At 43.8% G+C, this 16,041-nt stretch overlaps 1 protein-coding gene and 1 pseudogene across 1 annotated transcript in view; both read left to right on the forward strand.

The window, feature by feature from the left end:
- DNAH6 (dynein axonemal heavy chain 6) overlaps positions 1-16,041 on the forward strand; it is a 237,689-nt gene that overhangs the window by 105,179 nt on the left and 116,469 nt on the right. The window contains exons 31-35 of the mRNA XM_036262769.1: positions 3,814-3,951; positions 6,597-6,764; positions 8,892-9,040; positions 10,406-10,513; positions 15,244-15,799. Of these exons, the coding sequence (XP_036118662.1) occupies positions 3,814-3,951; positions 6,597-6,764; positions 8,892-9,040; positions 10,406-10,513; positions 15,244-15,799 (1,119 nt within the window). The remainder of the gene's footprint in view (positions 1-3,813; positions 3,952-6,596; positions 6,765-8,891; positions 9,041-10,405; positions 10,514-15,243; positions 15,800-16,041) is intronic.
- Positions 11,172-12,172, forward strand: LOC118630727 (annotated as a pseudogene).

Here is a 16,041-nt window from a genome sequence, read left to right on the forward strand (position 1 = left end):
GAAAAAAAGTAGGTAAAATGGCTACAGGCAAGAGGAAGGAATATGAGCTACGGGTCACAGACTGGGGGTTGCCAGGGATATTCGCCCGTGTGTCACTCCAGGGTTCCAATGCTTGGATAACAAGGTTGTTAATTTTCCCATGATATCCAGCAGTTCCCCCTTGTTCTCAGATAGGGAGAATGGACAGCATCCCTGAGGTGAACTCCCAGGGTGTACAACTCCCAGCCAGGTCAGATGTGCTTTCTTCAATCAGAACAAAGCAATCGCGATGAACAGAGCATGGGTGTTTAACATTTCTTATACCTATGGCATAACTACGGCATAACTATAGCTGGTGCCCCACTATGACTAATTCCCTGTTATTCTATTATTCCCTCCCTGCCCCTATCAGAAATACCCCAAATGTTTATCAGCTAATGGAGGGATAAACAAAATGTAGTATATCCATATGTGGATTAGGCCTAAAATGAAGGCTCAATATTATATGCTGCTTTAACATCTGGTAAAACTGAGAGGGCCTCAAATGGCCTAACTGCAAGTTCCCCTCCCGACTCGGTACCTATTGATAAGGTCCCCGAGTCAAGCAATTCTTCTTAGCAAAGGGACTGGGCACAGTTGCTGCTTATCCCTGGCAGGTTTCAGTTCCTTGCCAGCCTACAGAATTATTCAAACACGCTTGTAACATCTGCCCATGGGAACCATTTGTGACAACACTGATGGACTTATGGTAAGTGAAATAAGTCAGACAAAGACAAATACTGGATGATTTTACATATATGTGAAATCTAAAGAACAGAATACATAAACAAAATAGAAACAGACTCACAGATACAGAGAACAGACTAATTATTGCCAGGTGGGAGAGGGTTAGGGAGATACGTGAAAAGTGAAGGGATTAAGAAGTACAAATTGGTAGTTTAGTCCCAAGGATGTAAAGTACAGAGTGAGGAATATAGTCAATAATATTGTAATCATCATGTGGTACGAGAGGAGTACTGGAAATATCAGAGGGATCATTTTGTAAAGTATATGATTGTCTCACCACTATGCTATACACTTGAGACTAATACAAAATAATATTGAATATGAACTGTAATTGAAAAATAAAAATTAAAAAATTAAAACTGTATAGAAAGATCCAAAATTAAAAGAAAAACTTTACTCCCTTTTCACATCAGGCTAGTTCTACTCTCCAGAGATAAATGTTCTGATTGTGCTTATTTGTTTTTAGTTCTTCTGGTAATTGCTATAATCTGTAAAAACATACATTTATCACTATATTTACATATACCAACTTTGAACATTATCTGCCAGCGGATTAAGTCGGGATTTTATTAGACATGACCTTCCAGCTTTCTGTTCTGACCTCACTTCCTGGTTTTCATCAGTTTATATACTTCTGGTTCACCATGTCAAGGGTCATGAAATTGTATTATTCTTTAACTATAATTATGCTTTCTTTGCTTTGTCCTGGGGTTGGGTATAAACATGTATACCCATTATGCAGGACTTATAGTATCAAGGATTATTTATAGAATTTAATGGCATAATTGAGATCAAAGAGAAAGATCAAAACATACACCATGACCCCTCCACCGTTCAAAGAAAAACATTCCAAGTATCAGAGTTAATAGGTTATTTTTTTTGTTTATTGGTTGGCTGGTTGGTTGGTTTTTTTAAAGATTTTTAGGAAGAGGAAAAAGGAGAGGGAGAGAGAGAAACATCACTCAAGAGTGCAACATCCATTGGCTGCCTCCTGCATGCCTCCACCGGGGATGGAGCCCTGACTGGAATCAAACCAAACCTGGAACCTTTCCCTGCCCAGGAGGACACCCAACCAATGGAGTGACACCGGCAGGGGAATGGGTTGTTTTTACATTTCATTTCAGCTTTCTTTACTACTTCTGAAACTGTTTTTCAAACCTTAATGTGCTTGAGAATCACCTGGGGACCTCATTAACATGCATATTCTGATTCTGTAGAAACCAGAGGAGTCAGTTTGTAGTTCTAACATCCCCCCAGGTGATGCAAATTGACACTTTCCACTTTGAGAAGCCAGGTTCTTGAAAAGCAGGGGTTCTCCAGGTGTGAACACTAGACCAACAGTATTAGCATCACCTGGCAACTTGTTAGAAATGCAAATTACAGGCCCCTCTCCAGACCTTCTGACTGAGAAACTGGCAATAGGAGGTTTTCAAACAAGCCCTCCAGGTGATTATTATGCAGGCTTGTTGTGGCAGAAATTCTCTAGGCAGGAAGAGACAGACTGCACGCACTCGGAGGATTAGAAAAGGACTGTTTAATGCACACTGGTGCTGACCCAGCAGAGTCACTTCCAAAGGCTAAGCCCCCACCGGGTTCCAGCCACCTTTTATACATGATAAACCTCTGGGTATTTGGGGGCTTTCTAGTTCCACTGTAGTTTAGGCAGTTGGCAGATGTAAAGGGATTCCAAAAGCCAGGGCCGGGGTCTCTGCACTGCGAGCTAAGGGTGTTGTCTGCACCCGGCTTGCCTTCTCACACTCAAGTTTGAGCATCACTGGCGAGTTTGGCTCAGCGGTTAGAGCCTCGGCCCGCGGACTGGAGAATCACTGTTGTAGAACATACTCAACCCCCACTGTTCTTTTTATCTTGTTTTTGCTTCTTATATTTCCTTTTTATTTTGCTGGAATACTTCCTTGAGCATTTTTCCCCCATTTAAGTTTATGGATAGCTTGGACTGTCTTTATCTGGTCATCTCCTTGACTGATAATTTGGTACAAGGTGGAATTATAGGTTTAAAATCATTTTTTTCCTCATGACTGAAAGCCTTACTTCAGTCGTCTCCTACATCAGCTTTGCTACTAGGATTGTTACTAGTTCAATGTGTTTGAGAGGTGAGTAGTATTTTGCTTTCTCTCTGTCTCTGGAAGCTTATAGGGTTTTCACTTGTTCCTTGGTGTTCTGAATTTTACCAGGCTGGGACTAGATGAGACCATTTTATTCTTTCATTTTTGTTTAGTATTTGTGCTACCTTTTTTTTCACTCCTCACCCAAGGATATTTTTTGATAGAGGGAGAAGGAGAAACATCGATGTGAAAGAGACACACTGATTGGATGCCTCCTGCACAACCAAAACCAGGGCCAGGGATCAAACTTGCAACCTAGGTCTGTGCCCTTGACTGGGATCCAACCCATGATCCTTCGGTTGGCCGGGCAGACGCTCTAACTGCGGAGCCCAACTGGCCAAGGCTAGAAAAGACTTTTATAGAGAAAAGGCAGAAACTAAGCAAGGAAATTATTTGAGTGCTTTTATGTACAAATGCTGAACCCAAAACTTAAGTCTTCAAAGACGTTTAAGATGGCCACGTGTGCACATTCGCGCTCCTCCACCACCGGGATTCGGGGCAGAAATCAGAACCACCACCTGCAGCCCGCTCTTGCGGTAGTTCCGTGTGTCCTCTGCCACCCCCGGTCGCTTGACCCTTCCCTTAGTAAAATTCTTCAAAGTGTTTTTAAGTCCTTACGCGTGTCTGTGCCACAAGTTTCCTCGAGAACCTGTCAAGTGCTGACAGGTGAGTGAAGGTTATGAAAAAGCAGGAAAGTTGGTCAGATTGTCATTGTATTTAAAAATAAAAATTAGCTTCAAATCATTTAAAAGAGACAAAAAGCTGTCTCCTTTAAGGCACCGACTCCTGACACAGCCCAGCGTTCACATAGAACTATTGCTTGTTTGCACAGCTGCCTCTTTTCTTAGTATTTCAGCTCAAAATTTAACTTTTGAAGGAGTTCCCCTATGTCCTGCAAATCTGAACGGCGCTGCTTTGGTTTCAGATGATGGGGCGCTTCTTCAGCGGCCTGGCACAGTCGGGGGCCTGGTGCTGCTTCGATGAATTTAACCGAATCGACATCGAGGTTCTGTCGGTCATCGCACAGCAACTCATTACCATTAGGAACGCCAAAGCTGCAAAAGTAAGGCAGCGGGCAGCGGGCTAGGAGCGAGCATGTGTTCAGTTGGTAATGAACGGACACGCTGTTGCATTTTAGGAAGGACAGTGCTAACGTCAGCCTGCCTATTACACGTGTCCCGTGTAATTGCTAAGTACCACAGCAACACGACTTAGTTGAGAGAGCTCATCAGTCGTCCGGGCAACACAGAAACAACTATAGGCCAGACAGGGTGCTGGGACCTGGGGGCGCAGAGTTGGGAAAGCTCAGTTCCTGCCTTCGTGGAACTCTGTTCTTCCCACAACACACACACACACACACCCCCCTCCTACTTTCTTCCTCGCTTTTCTTGTTCTTGCCTTTCACATTTATGTGTCTGCTAGGTCTCTGCTGCTTCTCCTGGGCTCCACTGCCTTCATACTGGCCCCGAGGCTCAGCCTCGTGCTGGGAGAAGAATGGGAGAGGGGACCTGGGGGATTCAGGGGGACTCGGCTCCCGGAATCCACGGGACAAGAGAAGCCAAGGAGTGTGGCCCATAGCATGTTCCTCGAGAAGAGGCTTATAGGCTTATAATGGGAAGCTCATTGCGTGAAGTATGGACCGAGTTCCCTAGCACTCTGTGTTGACCTTCTGAGATATGGTCGTAAGATCAGCAAAGGGAGACTGATGTTCAGACTGTATTAGCCAGACAGCCCTGCCAGTTATTTCATATTTAAATAGCCACTGCCCAAGTCCCTCAAAGGTCCCTCAACACTAAGTTGGCCCCTTCCTGAAGAGCCCCTGAACTCTCGGAATCCAGCCATAGGATTCATGCTGACATAGCAAGGGGGCTCTGAATGCAATTCCAGCTCCAGGGATGGGGCCCTTCGCATTGGAAGGTGCCCTGCTAAAGACATGTTAAATATTTTGATGATCACCTCTGCAAAAAAAGCAAATTATAGAACAAGCAAAAAGAAAGCAGAAATTGGATTTAATGAGCTGCTAAATTGTAGAAGTTGTCATACTTGACACGTATTTTACCTTCACACCAAACCTATAGGAAGTAAGTGACATTTTCCCAAGGTTACTTGCAAGTGAAAAGGAAAGACATTTAAAAACATTTCTGGGAACACCGTAGACCTAAATCTGTGTGACCCTAAAGTCTGCATTCTTTCAGCTGCTCACTCTCCTGCCTCCCAGATCCTCTGAGGCGGCCTGTATTGAATGCAGAGGCCTCCAGATATAGCAAAACTCATAAGTCATTATCACCTTGCTGAGCAGTGAGCTGAGAGCAGGGTATGGGGGGAGAGGGGGAGAAAGGACCAAAGAGAATGGAGGAAGAATCGAAGGCTTGCCAACTGGAGAGCAACCATGTGAGGCCCCAGAAAGGTGGGAGGACGTCTGAGACTAACCGATCTCATCCTCATTTTTGCCGGTGGCCAGATGAGATCGTTGGAATGAGATGTATCCCTGGAATAGATGAAGAAGCAGAAGCACAGAAATTTGCAGCTTTGAATAACAAACAGCAGACAGTGGCAGCAGGACTGGTCTTCAGTTGTACCATCCAGCATGTTCTGCTCCAGGACATGATATCTCCCAATCCCATCCCCATCTTCCCTGTATTCTTTTTGTTCTTAATTGTGCCTCATCCAGTGGCCCAGCTAGATCTGGAATTCATCTTGGATTTTCCCCATTACTATCAACCCCAAAATCTAAGCCATCAATCACCAAGTCCATTTAATTTTATCTGCTGGATGCCTTTTGTCCCCAGTGATAACCCCATAATTCTGGCTCTCATCATCTTCCCAATAACATCCTTCCTTACTGGACCCCTTGTCCAATCTCTTCACTGCCATCTTTGACCCTATCACTCTGCTCAAAATGCTTCTCTGCTTCCCCACCCACAGGACAAAATCTAAATTCCTAGCCTAGCATGCAAGATTCCTGTTGCTCAGGCCTTGGCCTGCTCACACTTTCTTCCTAGACCTCTACCCCTGAGCCGAGTAATAGCTGATCATTTGCTGAACACGCAGTGTAGTTTTTTGTCTCTGCCTTCTTTGACTGGAACAGCTGCCCCTGGTTTTCTATGTGAAATGTCGCTTCTCATTCCTCAGTTCTCCTGCCCTTCCTGTGGGCTTTGCACACATCTCCACTTTAGTTCTGATTGCACAGCACAGTCATGGTTTCCAGGCTGACTCAGCAAGCCCAGGTGCTGCTAGAGGGCTCAGGAATGAGTCTCCTTCAGCTCTCTACATCCATGCCTAACCCATTGCCTCACCTGCAACAGATGCGCAACAGGTGTTTGCTATTGAATAGAAGTGAAGGGGTAATTCTATGGACACTAACAGCTGGGCCTCAATCACCCAAGGACTAAGATCACATTAGAATTTCTTGAGGAGCACCAGAAAGTGCAGGTGGGGAGGGTTAGTGGCTATTAAGACTAAGTTGAATTGAGTAGGCTCAGCAAAAGATGTTGAGGCCCTAGAGGATTGCAGGACTGGGCTGGCAGGAAGACACAATTGGGCAAGAAGAGATTGAGGCTGGGTAGGACAGAATCGGAAGAGAAATGTTCCCTGTTGTCCAACAGTAGTGTTCAGATAACTTTGTGTGAATGCTGCATTACACAAATTTTGACTCCAGTGTTTATCATGGAGAAGTGTTAACTTATACTTTCTCTTTCCTTCAAACAGCTCTCTAGGTTCATGTTTGAGGGGCGGGAAATCAAGTTGGTTATGACTTGTGCAGCCTTCATCACCATGAATCCTGGATATGCGGGCAGAACCGAATTGCCAGATAACTTGAAAGCCCTGTTTAGACCTTTTGCAATGATGGTTCCAAACTATGCCTTGATTGCAGAGGTGAGCTTCACTGCAGAAAGCAGGAAACATTTAAGCTTGTTTCTTTTATTTACCACTGGATTCTACTGAATTAGAAAGTCTCCTTTATGAATGCACCCTGGCAATGCACAAGGTTGTACCTCATTATTTGCTCATAGAGTAGATATGATTGCTATCACTTAGAATGTTTTGTTCTCTCTCTCTCTTTCCCTCTCTGTGTGTGTGCATAAATGCTATATCCCTTATGCCTAGAATTTTATCTGGAATATAGTAGGTCCTTAAAACTAGAATGAATCAATGAGTTTTTTTTGTTTTGTTTTGTTGTTGTTGTTTTTTAATCCTCACCCGAGGACATTTTTCCATTTTTTGTTCAGATAGAGCGGGAGGGAGAGAGAGAGAGAGAGAAACATCGATGTGAAGGGACACATCGAGTGGCTGCCACCCGCACGACCAACCAGGGCCGGGGACAAACTACAACCGAGGTACGTACCCTTAGCGGGAACCGAACCCGGGTCTCTCTGTACCGCAGACCGATGCTCCAACCGCTGAGCCAAACTGGCCAGGGCCAATGAGTTTAATTGGACAATTCATTGGGGTTTATGAGTTCATCTCTAGAAATTAAAAGGTCTGGATTCATTCTAAAAATACTGTTTATCTCACTTCTCTTTGTGCACTGTTTTGAATTAGAGTCCAGGATGTTGAGTTACAGCAATGCTGATCACTGTGATGGAGGGTGGGGATTGATTTGTAAGTCTGAATCAGCTTAGTAAGAAATAGTCATCATTAATACCGTATTTATATTTATTCGTTCTTTCTATGTCTATCTAGGACTCTTTCTATTTAAACTGATTTGTTTCTTCATACTAGCTAAGAACCAATGTGATTTTTCTTGGCACTTTGTACAGAGGGGTGATTTATATATAGCAAAGTGCACAGCTTATAGGAGTACAACTCATGGAGTACTTACACATGGATTCACCTGTGTGGCCATTAAAACTAAAGTATAGGACATTTTCATGACTCTAGAAGGCCCCTGTGCTCAGCGCTACCTGTCACGACAAGGACCTCTACCCCTTTCAGAATGGCATGTCCCAGAAAGCACACATTACTCCTATGACTGATGATTCCCTTTGGTAACAGCTAATTTAAAATATTCCTTTATATGAGGTAAAAGTAATTACCTGAGAATAGAATAAACCATGTTGAATCCTAGCATCAGAAAAATTACAGCTTTTATCGTATAATGCTTACATCATTTTGTGGTTCCCCCAGCAGCTCCTGAGGTCACTGGGGGTGGCAGGCGGTGTCTTTACTCTAGAGCCTCTGTGCTGGTAGGAGGACAACCGGGTTTAGAACTCAGTCCAACATTTTGATCACATCTCATGTTTCATCCTGGTGTTACATTACTCAGTAATTAACTGAAGAAATTTAAAATTCCAGTCTACTGAGTGCCATTCCTATTGTTGCTGCAGACTGAATGTCAGGGTCTGTCATCAGTAAATATTCTTAATCGCCTGCAGCGCGCAGAGCTCTGTGCTAATAGGTAGTGGGAGAGCAAACAAAACAGACCCAACAGGAAATCTCTGCATCATTTCAAATCTGAACTCCGAGGCCAACGGCAGTGATTCGAGTAGATTATGGATCGGAGGAAGGGTCCACACCGCCTCCACTATTATTTTTTATTTATTAACCACGGATGCAGCAGCTAATCTGACGCAAGGTAGCCTCCTGGGGCAGGGGTGAGGCTGCAAATCTTTGCATAGCTTCCCTTGACCCCCGGGGCGCCTACATTGTCAGATGTAAGTAGTTCAATCTTGCTTTTGTACTCTGACCTTATAACACCATCCAGCCTCCATGACGTGAACATTTCAAGCACTGGGCTCTCCACTGTTGCAATCAAATGTCACTAAGGCCACATCTCCATTTATAGAAAAAAAGCAGATTCAGTGCTCAAGCCTCCCCATATAATATCCCACCTTCCATCCTCTTGTGGCACAGAAAATCATTCCCTTCCATCTTCCCATTTCTTTGTTAAATAACATAATTCAGAGAGCTGTAATGCCTAACTTCGATTTGGGATACATTGGTATTCCGCTAATATATTTTTGTCAATAGAATATAATAAGCCTTGCATTTTACTTTTTCTAGGTAATTCTATATTCTGAAGGATTTGAGTCCAGTAAAGTATTGGCAAGAAAAATGACTCAGATGTATAAGCTGTGCAGCGAGCAGCTCTCTCAGCAAGATCACTACGACTTCGGCATGAGAGCCGTGAAGTCTGTGCTGGTCATGGCCGGGTAAGAAACCAGGGCGGCCAACCGTGAAATGTCAAAATGTGCAATCAAATGCGCAAAGTGGGCAACTCACTAACAGCTCTTCAAGTGACACAAGAAGTGATTCATAAATGTTAGCTGCTGCTGCTGTTGTCATTCTTGTCTTGACACCCCCATTCCACAGTGAAATGGGGCATCTCTCCTCATCCCAGCAGTTCTTCACTGCGAGCCCAGCCTGGTTGGCCCCAGACCTAACCTGAACCAGACTAGGCTTTGGCCGACTTTCATTTCCCCTGAACTTGTCACATACATTGGGTGTTGGTGTACAGAAGCTTTCACCAGCATAAGATCGAGGACGAGGCGTAAGAGGAATACAGTGTGTGATGCATATACAGCGATTAAATCACACGTGGCACCTGACAAAGCCTGATGCGTTCGGAGAACTTCAGTTATATCATTCTATCTTCCATCCAAGCTTTTGTCCAGGACTTCACCTCTGTCCTTACAGCATGGTCCATGGCAGAGCCACTTTCTAGTTTCCAATAAAGCATGAGGTTTTTTCTCTTCTCAGGCCCCAACTTCTTCCTTTGTATCTTCTTGAAACTCCTGCCTCTGGAATCCCCAGCTTGTCCAGAGTCTCTGAGAAAATGTCTCCTCTCTAGTCCTTCCTCTCAGGCTACGACTTGCTGGTCTGGGCTCTGCACATCCAGGGCCCTTGCCGCCTGGCTCTTGTATCCCTGGGTCTTGCACAAATATCTCTGCCCTCTGTTCTTTCTTTGAGCCTCCCAGTACAGTATTTCTCCTCTTCACAGGATTGCCACTCAAGAAGACGGAATACTAAGGAGTTCAGATACACTTGAACTCAAAGACCACAGCTCCAGCCTGGTGGGCGAGACAGACAAATGAGCAGTCGTCGAGGATATGATGTAGTGAGGGCAACCATAGGGCTGTGCCCAAGGTTTGCCGTGAGGGATGGAGGAACTTTCTAGAAGAGGGAGTAATTGGGGTGGGTTCTGAAGGGGAAAGAAGAGCCAGCATAAGAGCAAAGCAGGGTGTTCTGGGCTGAGATTTAAAAAAAAAAAGTCACAAGGACATTCATCACCGTGATGCATCCAGGGATGCATGTAAATTCAGGGAGGATTGAGGTGGAAGATTGAGAAAATGTCTTTGTCATTCTCCTCAAGGCTATATAGCCAGTACCTGACTCCTGTGCGTGCTCGGATGGAGATAGAGGCTCCGGGTGAAGGGAACAGTACCCCGCCTTCCAGCAGCAGGGCACCCCCCCCCCCCCCCAGCGTTCTGCATGGGGAGTCCTGACCCATGGGTTTCAAAAATCACATTCAATATTATGTTCTCACAGTGTCCTCTGAATTATTCTTTTAAATTTAGGTCTTTAAAAAGAGAGAACCCAGACCTAAGTGAAGATGTGGTGTTGATAAGAGCTTTACGAGACTCCAACTTGCCGAAGTTCCTAACAGATGACGCTGTTCTATTCAGGTAAGTTTCCAGATGTCACAGAATGAAGCGTAGCTGCTGTGTGGAGGTCAAGGATAGTCGTTTCTGCAAGCATGTCTGTCTCCAACAAGGGAATAACTTTTTCATCTTTTCTACAGATCCTAACCACAGTTTTAAAAATACTAGTTTAAAATAAAGGCACTAAAATTTTAGCAGCCATCCAATTATTTGTGGGGTTTTTCTCAAAATATTGATGATTAGGCTGTGATTTATACAAATTAGCATTTGGTTCTAGGTTCCTGATCTAAGACATTTTCCTACCCTCCCCCCCAATCAGATTTGGGCTTCACATAAATGCGATTGCCTTTATCTAGGTATTTCTACTTTTGTTATTTAGTTTTATGTTTATCTAAGACATACATGTAGTAGTTCCATTTTTTAATTTTTTTTTGGTTATTGATTTTAGAGAGAGAGGAAGGGAGAGGGAGAACAAGATAGAAACATCCATGAGAGAGAACATTGATGCTCCCCAGGAATCATACTGGCGACCTCTTGGTGCCTGGGTCAGCGCTCAACCACTGAGCCACACTGGCTGGACAAATGTAGTAGTTTTAAAAATAAAATAATGTCGGCTCCCTGCTCCTCTAATTCGTCAGACAGCCGCATCTTCCTGCGCAGCGCCAGCCTCAGCCCTGAGACAATGGTGAAGGTCGGAGTGACCGGATTTGGCCGTATTGGGCGCCTGGTCACCAGGGCTGTTTTTACTCTGGCAAAGTAGATATTGTCGCCATCAATGACCCCTTTATTGACCTCAACTACATGGTCTACATGTTCCAGTATGATTCTACTCATGGCAAATTCAAAGGCACAGTCAAGGCTGAGAACGGGAAGCTTGTCATCAGTGGAAAGTTCATCTCCATCTTTCAGGAGCGAGATCCCACCAGCATCAAATGGGGTGATGCTGGTGCTGAGTATGTTGTGGAGCCCACCGGTGTCTTCACTACCCTGGAGAAGGTTGGGGCTCACTTGAAGGGTGGAGGCAAGAGGGTCATCATCTCTGCCCCTTCTGCGGATGCCCCCATGTTTGTGATGGGCGTGAACCATGACAAATATGACAACTCCCTCAAGATTGTCAGCAATGCCTCTTGCACCACCAACTGCTTGGCCCCCCTGGCCAAGGTCATCCATGACAACTTTGGCATCATGGAAGGACTCATGACCACAGTCCACACCATCACTGCCACCCAGAAGACCGTGGATGGCCCCTCTGGGAAGCTGTGGTGTGATGGCCGAGGAGCTGCCCAGAACATTATCCCTGCTTCTATTGGCACTTCCAAGGCTGTGGGCAAGGTCATCCCTGAGCTGAACGGGAAGGTAACTGGCATGGCCTTCCGTGTCTCCACCCCCAATGTGTCTGTTATGGATCTGACCTGCCGCCTGGAGAAAGCTGCCAAATATGATGATATCAAGAAGGCAGTGAAGCAGGCATCAGAGGGCCCCTTCAAGGGCATCCTGGGCTATACTGAGGACCAGGTTGTCTCCTGCGACTTTAACAGTGACACCCACTCCTCCACCTTCGATGCTGGGGCTGGCATTGCCCTCAGTGACCACTTTGTCAAGCTTGTTTCCTGGTATGACAATGAATTCGGCTACAGCAACAGGGTGGTGCACCTCATGGTCCACGTGGCCTCTACGGAGTAAGAGCCCCTTGGACCACCAACCCCAGAGAAGAGAGGCCCTCAGCTGCTGGGGAGTCCTTGTCCCAAACTGATCCCTCAACACACTGAGATCTCCTGGCCTCTAGTTTCCATCCCAGATCCCCTGAAGAAGGGGAGGGGCTTAGGGAGCCATACTTTGTCATGTACCATCAATAAAGTTCACTGTACCTAAAAAATAAAATAAAATAAAGTCATAAATTAGTCTCATGAAAAATAAGTTCCCTGCCCTTCACCAACTTCCCAAAGGCAAATCATTTTTCCATTGATTGATTCATTTATTTTGCTATTTCCCTCCCTGTTTTTTAGTGGCATGTTTCTGTCATTTCTTGATTTTTTTAGTTTTAGATATGATCTCTTATGCACAAGCTACTCTTCCCCTCTACCCTCCCTCTCTGTATCGTCACAGTGTACTATAACTTGAGCAAAATATCTAGAATTTCGGTCATTTATCACAGCTACATAAACATTATCCACAGTTGAGTGATATTTCCTTTATTAAATTATCGAGCTTTTTTTAAAATGTTTCTACTGACTTTAGAGGGGGAGGGAGAGAGAGATAGAAACATCAATCAGCTGCCTTCTGCACACCCCCTGCTGGGGATCGAGGCTGAAGGCCAGACATGTGCCCTGACCAGGAATCAAACCGGTAACCTCTTGGTGCATGGGTTGATGCTCAACCACTGAGCCACACTATCTAGCAAATTATCTAGTTTCTTATTTTCTCTACATTTGTTATCTTAGTTCTCATTTTTTTATTTTTACCTACTTTTCTACAAGTCTTATCATTCATTTGTCTCCAAATTCTGCCAGAGTGTAAATCTCCCTAAAAAACAAGCAAGCAAACAAACAAACAAAAAACCATTCAATTAAACAAAAGACTCTATTGAGCCCTGGCTGGTTTGGCTCAGCAGTTAGAGCATCAACCCACGGACCAGAGAGGCCTGGTTCTTGCTAAGGGCATGTACCTCAATTGCAGTTTGTCCCCGGCCCTGGTTGGGGTCCTGTGGGTGGCAGCCAGTTGATGTGTCTCTTTCACATTGATGTTTCTCTCTCTCTTCCTCTCTCTCTCCCTCCCACTCTATCTAAAGATAAATGGGGGAAAAAAAGAAGACTCTATTGAATTTTCCACTTTGGAGCCCTCTGTTCTCTCTCATCTGGACTGGTTACCCGTGACCCCTGGTGCACATCTGTTGTCCAGGGACATCCATGTGTGACTATACTGGGATTCCCTTTGCTTTGTCTTCTGTCAGTGCCCGTTTCCCAGAACATGACTGCCCCCTTTTGATAGGATACAATAATGAAAATGTCTATACATTTACTTTTGCACACTTATGATATTTCTATTATTGAGATCCCAGGAATTAAATTTGCTAGGTCATAGAGTAATGGGCATTTTTAATTTAGACAGTCTATCACAATGTCCTCCAAAGACATTTTACATTTATATAAATAGTTTTATGAAAATACCCATTTTGCCCTGGCTGGTTTGGCTCAGCAGTTAGAGCATCTGCCTGCGGTCCAGAGAGACCCGGGTTCGGTTCCTGCTAAGGGCACATACCTCGGTTGCAGTTCGTTCCCGGCCTTGGTTGGGTCCTGTGGGTGGCAACTACTCTATGTGTCCCTTTCACATCGATGTTTATCTCTCTCTCTCTCCCCCCCCCACTCTATCTGAACAAAATATCAAAAAATGTCCTCAGGTGAGGATAAAAAAAAAAGAAAATGCCCATTTCCCTTTAAAAGTTTTAAAGAGAGACCAAAAGTCCTTAATGCGTACATTTCTTTAATTAGTGTCATTTCTTGTGTTCATGAGTCATGTATATTTGTTATTCTAAAAGTATTTTTCGGGGAGGTGGGGTGGGGTGGGGGGTGCCAATGGGGTAAAAAGGTAAAATATCTGTAACAAAAAAATAAATAAAAATTCATTAAAAAATAAATAAATAAATAAAAGTATTTTGCTTTTTTACTTATTGATTTGTAGGAGCTCATACATTCTATCTGGTATAAAAAATGGAACTATTGCTCCATCATTCATTCTTTAAGTTTGTATATAAAGCCTTTTATCTCACAGAAGATTGCTTTTTACTTGTTCTTATTTTTCACTTTATCAACATTTTTTACAGTTGTAGATTTATTGTCTTAGATCTTACCACAGTGGTACAAAATTCATCTCTTATATTTTCATCTAGTACCTTTGCTGTCATTTTATATGAAGGTCTTTACTGTATTTCAAATGCATGTGTGTGTACAGTGTGAGGTAGGGATTTAACTTTCTTTTTCCCATAGAAGCACCCCACATTAACTGTGTCCCACAGAAAGTCAATTTTCCTTCACTCCCTTTTTTACCCAGTGCTAGTTTTCTATTTTTATTTCCAACTAATTTTTCTGAGCATCTACATACTATTATAAGCACACATAAATGCATTTGGGAAAAGTTGAGTTAGAAATATGGTATTAAAAATAAACTAATAGCCCTTACTGGTGTGCTCGGTGGTTAGAGTCCCAACCCTCGAACTGATGGGTCTCAGGTTCTATTCTCAGTCTATGGCATGTACCTGGGTTGCAGGTGTGATCCCTGGCCCCAACGGGGGCACATGTGGGAGGCAACCAATCAGTGTGTCTTTCTTACACTGATGTTTCTCTCTCCTGCCTCCCCCTCCCCCACCTTCCACTCTCTCTAAAAATCAATGGAAAAATATTCTCAGGAGAGGATTAACCAAAAATAAATAAACTGATAGATTCATCACCTTGGTCCTATGCCATGTACTGTGAACAATACAAAACCATAAGAGATATTCCTTACCTCTGAAAGCTCCCAGTATACTTAAGAACATTGGTCTATATATAGTACAAGAAATAAGCAAAATCAAACATGATATCAGAGAAATGATAGATTCTGGTATAACACATAGGATCTGCTAGTACTGTGTATGTTTAGAAGAAAAGATCAATGAGGAAAATAAGATTCGTTTTACTATTTAATCAATTACTTATAACAGAGATGGGGAAAACTCAATGACCAGTGGTTCTTAATTGATTTTATTCTTGTTATTTCAGTGGAATCATATCTGACCTTTTTCCCGGAGTCCATATTCCAGAACACGATTATGGTATATTGCAGTCAACAATTATAGATGTCATGAATGGACAACATCTTCAGCCCGAGATATGTATGGTTAAAAAAGTGATACAGCTTTACGAAACGATGCTAGTCAGGCACGGGGTTATGTTAGTCGGGCCAACTGGAGGCGGCAAGACCACAATCTACAGGATACTTGCAGAAACCTTAGGCAATTTGAAAACGCTTGGTGTAGACAATCCCTTTTACCAACCAGTCAAAACATACGTCCTTAATCCTAAATCCATTACGATGGGTGAGTTATACGGTGAAGTGAACAGCGTGACCTTGGAGTGGAAAGACGGTTTGATGGCTCTGAGTGTCCGAGCAGCCGTGAATGACACGTCCGAAGACCATAAATGGATCATCAGTGATGGGCCAGTGGATGCTCTCTGGATCGAAAACATGAACACAGTGTTGGATGACAACAAGATGCTCTGCCTGGCTAACAGCGAGAGGATTAAACTCACACCCGAAATCCACATGCTTTTTGAGGTAAATGTACGTGCCATGCTGTGGAGCAAAGAAATCGTTTGTGGGACTGGCATGCCATCGTTGTTTTTCTCACACTGATATATCATTTACTACCTGTAAGGCCCACCATGGTGGTTTGTTTATGTATTAACTACTTATTAAGTTGTCCCTTTCTAACGTATTTTCCATCCTGACAACCAAAGTCTCGCAGACATTCCCGTCTCTCTATAAACAGGAAATACAATAAATTCTGGCTTCCTCGG

This window comes from Molossus molossus, unplaced genomic scaffold (genome assembly GCF_014108415.1).
Source record: "Molossus molossus isolate mMolMol1 unplaced genomic scaffold, mMolMol1.p scaffold_m16_p_15, whole genome shotgun sequence".
Lineage (NCBI taxonomy): Eukaryota > Metazoa > Chordata > Mammalia > Chiroptera > Molossidae > Molossus > Molossus molossus.